General features: G+C 63.2%; 1 protein-coding gene across 2 annotated transcripts; it reads left to right on the top strand.

Annotated features, from left to right (window-relative positions):
- On the top strand, positions 1–4576 carry LOC311164348 (uncharacterized protein). Of its 2 annotated transcripts, none has more exons than XM_084223768.1 (4): positions 1–136; positions 497–1516; positions 1933–2940; positions 3333–4576. In XM_084223768.1, the coding sequence occupies exons 1-4, from the start codon at positions 122–124 to the stop codon at positions 4209–4211; spliced, it is 2922 nt and encodes a 973-aa protein (XP_084079894.1). In that variant the 5' UTR covers positions 1–121; the 3' UTR covers positions 4212–4576. The 2 variants fall into 2 exon arrangements, with proteins under 2 accessions (XP_084079894.1, XP_084079895.1); XM_084223769.1 differs by having other exon boundaries at positions 73–136; positions 598–1516.
- Positions 4577–4866: the final 290 nt, after the last annotated feature.

The raw sequence follows: 4866 nt of genomic DNA, 5'->3' as shown, positions 1-4866 counted from the left end.
GTCCTGAGGCGGCTCCGCCGTTCCCGCGCGCGCCGCTGCCGGGGCCGGTTCTGGGCCGGGATCGGCGCCGGTCCTGGGGCTCGTTCGGCACCGGAGCGTCCCCAAGGTGTCCCCAGTGAGGATGGAGCGCAAAGAGGTGGGACAGGAGAGGGGAGAGGGGACACGGGGAGGAACAGCGGGGACGGGGTGGGGAGGGGACACGGGCGGGGGAAGGAAGAGTGGGGGATGGGGGGGAGACGGGGGGTGGCGGGAGGGGACAGGGTTGGCAAAGGGGACAGGAGGGAGTGGCAGGAAGGGGAGAGGGGACAGAGGGTACAACGGGAGGTGGTGAAAGGGGGCAGTGGGTAACGGAGGGGAACGACGGGGTGGGACAGTGGGGGGTGGCAGAGAGGACGAGGGAGTGAGAGATGGGACAGCAGAGCCCTCCAGGGAGGGGCAGAGGGGACTCAGGGAGGGCACGGGGGCCACCCTGACACCTCCCCTGTCCCCTCCCCAGCTGTCCCCGGCCCTGCTGCAGCCACAGGTCACCGCGGTGGCCATCCTGGGCGAGCTGGTGGCCACCCTGCCCAGTCTGGACAATGAGATGCTGCTGCTCAGGTCCACAGACTCCATGTACTGGGAGCTGGAGGAATTCACCTACGTCCCAGAGGAGCTCTGGGACAGCCTGTGCTGCGTTAATGACTCCTGGAGGTGCCACATTGTCAGCTGCGATGATGGTGACCCTGTCACCTCCCTGAGCCAGGCCCTGGCCGCCTGTGAGAGCACCCCAGGGACCGCCCGGAACCGTGTGACAATGGCAGCCACCGAGTGGCAGCGGTCGGTGTCTGTGCTGGTGAACAGCTGGGCCAAGCTGGCCAGGAGGGCCACCAAGCTCCACAAGGCCTGCAGGAAGGTGGCCACCAAGGCGGCCACCAAGGTGGCCACCGCCACCGCCCGGGCCAGGGAGCTGCAGGATGAGGCTGCCCGTTATGGGACAGCTCAGGAAGACATGATGGAGCTGGATCAGGCCCTGGGCGGGGAGGAGATGGCCAAGGTGGTGGCCAGGCCTGAAGCCTGGGTGAGGAGAGAGGCCATGGTGGCCACCAACAAGGCAAGAAAGGCCACCATGGTGGGACAGCGGCTGGAGGTGGCCCAGGGGCTGCTGGAGCGCTTGGTGGCCGCGTGTGACGAAGCCACTGCGTTCCCCCGGGAGCTGCAGCGCCTGCTCAGGGACATCAAGGCTGCCCTGGAGGGGACAAATGATGCCTCCCCCAATGTCCCCGAGGCCTTGGTGGCCAAGGTGGCCGTGGCAGAGAAGCTGTGGGAAGCCAACGCCCGCCTGGTCAAGGATCACCTGCTGGACACAGTTGATGACATCACCGAGTTCTATTTCACTGGTGATCCTGCCAGCCCCAGTGTCTGTGGGGCGGCTGAGCGGTGCCAAAGAGCCATCGAGGACATCCCAAGGCTCCTTCGACCCCTGGAGCGTCCCCAGGGTGTCTCCAAGGTGTCCCCAGTGAGCGTGGAGCCCCCAGAGGTGCGATGGGGGGGCGGAGAAGAGAGGGGACACTGGGTGGGGAGGGGTCAGTGGGGGATGGGGAGGGCACGGGGAGTGGTGGGAGGGGACAGGGGGTCGCAAAGGGGACAGGAAGGAATAGCAGGAAGGGCGGAGGTGACGGGGGGCGGGGGAAGTGGGGGGTTGGGGCAGTGGGGGATGGGTGGGATAGGGGGGGAGGAGGGGACATGGGGGCTGGTGGGAGCTGGAAGGAGCTAAGAGTGTGGTGCCAGGGGGTGGCAGAGGGGACAGGAGGGGCTACGAGGAGAGGGGCAGGGGGTGGCACAGGGAACAAGAGGCTGACAAAGGGACGGAGGGGACCCCTCGGGGACAAGGGGCCACCACAGGAGGCCGTAAATGCCACCAGGTCCCTGACACCTCCCCTGTCCCCTCCCCAGCTGTCCCCAGCCCTGCTGCAGCCACAGGTCACCGTGGTGGCCACCCTGGGTGAGCTGCTGGCCACCCTGCCCCAGCTGGACGAGGAGATGCTGCTCATGTTCCCATTGTGCGTGTACTGGTTCCTGGAGGATTTCACCAATGAGCTTTGGAGCACCCTGTACCACACTGATGACACCTGGATGTGCTGCAATGTCACCTCCAATGATGAAGACCCTGTCACCTTCCTGAGCCAGGCCCTGGCCGCCTATGAGAGCACCCAATGGACCCCATGGGACAGTGTGACAATGGCAGCCAGGAAGTGGCAGCGGTCGGTGGCTGTGCTTGTGGACAGCTGGGTCCAGCTGGCCAGGAAAGCCACCAAGCTCTGCAACAGCTGCAGGAAGGTGGTCACTGAGGCAGCCAAAATGGCGGCCACCGCCATTGCCCGGGCCAGGGAGCTGCAGGACGAGGCTGCCCATGATGGGACAGCTCAGGAAAACATGGTGGAGCTGGGTCAGGCCCTGGGCAGGGAGGAGGAGGCCGAGGTGATGGCTGGGCATGAAGCCCAGGTGAGGAGACAGGCCATGGTGGCCACCAACAAGGCAAGAAAGGCCACCATACTGGGACAGCGGGTGGAGGCGGCCCTGGGGCTGTTGGAGCGCTTGGTGGCCGCGTGTGACGAAGCCACAGCGTTCCCCCGGGAGCTGCAGCGCAGGGTCAGGGACATCAAGGCTGCCCTGAAGGGGACAAATGAGGCCTCCCCTGATGTCCCCAAGGACTTGGTGGCCAAGGTGGCCCTGGCCGAGCGGCTGTGGGAGGCCAACGCCCGCCTGGCCAAGGATCACCTGCTGGGGGCTGTCGATGACATCACCGAGTTCTATTTCACTGGTGCTCCCACCATCCCCAGTGCCACTGGGGTGGCCGAGCGGTGCCAAAGAGCCATCGAGGACATCCCAAGGCTCCTTCGAGCTCCGGAGAGTCCCCAGAGTGTCCCCAAGGTGTCCCCAGTGAGCATGGAGCCCCAAGAGGTGTGACGGGGGAAGGGGGGACAGAGGGGACACTGGGGGGAAGGGGAGGGGGCAGTGGGGGATGGGGGGACACAGGGGCTGTGGGGAGGGGAAGGGGGGGTTGCAAAGGGGTTAGGAGGGAGTGGCAGGAAGGGGGGAGGTGACAGAGGGGTGTAAGGAGGGTACAACAGGGGATGGTGAAAGGGGGCAGTGGGGGACGGAGGGGACACGAAGGCTGGTGGCGGGGTGGCAGAGGAGACAGTGAGGAGGGCATGAGGGGGTGACAAAGGGACAGAGGGGGCAGCAGAGCCCTCCAGGGAGGGCACAAAGGGAACCTTGGAAGGGCACAGGGGCTACTGCAGGAGGCCACAAGTGCCACTAGGTCCCTGACACCTCTCCTGTCCCCTTCCCAGCTGCTGGAGCGGCAGGTCGCTGTGGTGGCCATTCTGGGCGAGCTGGTGGCCACCACGACCAGAATGGATGGTGACGTGATGTTGGCAGTGTCCCCAGGGTACCTGCACCCGGCCTTGGGGAGCTTCACCCATCAGCTCTCTTTCACCCTGGACCACGTTGGTCTCACCTGGTGGCGCCGCGATGATTACCCTGCCATCTCCCTGGGCCAGGTTCTGGCCGCCTATGACAGCACCCCATGGGTCACCTGGGACCATGTGACATTAATGGCCAGCCAGTGGCAGAAGTCAGTGGCCGCACTCAAGGTCAGCTGGTTGCGACTGGCCAGGAAGGCCACTGTGCTCCGCAATGCCTGCAGGGACGTGGCCAGCAGCAAGACCGCTGCCGTGGCCATGAGGAGGACCTTCAGAGAGGCCATGGAAGGGGACCTGGGAGAGGCCATGGGAGAGGACACAGGAGACACCCTGGTGGCCGCCAGCCAGATGGTCACCATGGTGAAACAGCCAGCAGAGGCGGCCCTGGGGCTGCTGGAGCGCTTGGTGGCCGCATGTGTCAAAGCCACCGCGTTCCCCCGGGAGCTGCAGCGCCTGCTCAGGGACACCAAGGCTGCCCTGAAGGGGACAAATGAGGCATCTGCCAACATCCCTGAGGGCTTGGTGGCCAAGGTGGCCGAGGCTGAGCGGCTGTGGGAGGCCAGCGCCCGCCTGGCCAAGGATCACCTGCTGGGGACACTTGAGGACATGGAGCCGCTCTTCTTCAGTTGTGACCCTGATGGCCCCAGTGGGCTCGCGGTGGCCGAGCGGTGCCAAAAAGCCATCGCGGACATCCCGAGGCTGCTTCAGGACAGCAGTGTCACCACTGTGACATCATCAGGGCAGTGACATCGTTGGGGAGATTGCTGCGGTCATCCATCCCCTCCCTGCTTGGGATTGGAGACAAATGAGGGGGATTTTGTGGGAATTTTCACTGAAATTGTCCCAAATCCTGATGCGAATTCCTGGGGTGACTAGGGACAGTTGGGGACACTGGGAACACTCACGGACACGGTGGTGGGTCAGGGGTGAATGAGCCCCCTTGGTGCCTTGCAGCAGAGGCAGTAGTCCACTGTGGCTGCAGCCTCGTTATAAATGACAATGTAATAATTAGCTTTTGTATTTCTCTATTGGCTTTTGCATATTGTTATTGATAACAAATATTTTGCTATGGTGTTTGATGATTGATAATTCCTTGAACCTGCTCGTTAGTCCAATAAAATCTCAAGACTTTCATGGACACGTCCAATGCTGTGTGAGCTTTCTGTCAGGTTTTGGGAATCCTTTACAAATCTATTTCTCACATCCCTGGGCCCCCCCCCCCCATCCCAGCGCTGTTCCCAGGGGGTCCCGTGGCTCTGGGGGGCTCAAAGGGGATGGGGCAGAACCCCCCTGCCTGGATACAATCTGAGATTTCAAACATTTCTACCTGGATATAATCTGAGATTTCAAGCATTCCTACCTGGATATAATCTGAGATTTCAAACATTCCTACCCAGATATA

This window comes from Fringilla coelebs, assembly GCF_963513975.1.
Source record: "Fringilla coelebs genome assembly, chromosome: 31".
NCBI classification, from domain to species: Eukaryota; Metazoa; Chordata; class Aves; order Passeriformes; family Fringillidae; genus Fringilla; species Fringilla coelebs.
The sequence above is the reverse complement of the archived record's forward strand: the minus strand, read 5'-3'. Positions and strand labels throughout refer to the sequence as shown.

What these genes read in the sequence shown, in the direction of transcription:
- LOC311164348 (XM_084223768.1), top strand. An exon ending in TGAGCGTGGAGCCCCCAGAG is followed by an intron (nt 1,517 to 1,932) that starts GTGCGATGGGGG and finishes TCCCCTCCCCAG; the next exon opens with CTGTCCCCAGCCCTGCTGCA. An exon ending in TGAGCATGGAGCCCCAAGAG is followed by an intron (nt 2,941 to 3,332) that starts GTGTGACGGGGG and finishes TCCCCTTCCCAG; the next exon opens with CTGCTGGAGCGGCAGGTCGC.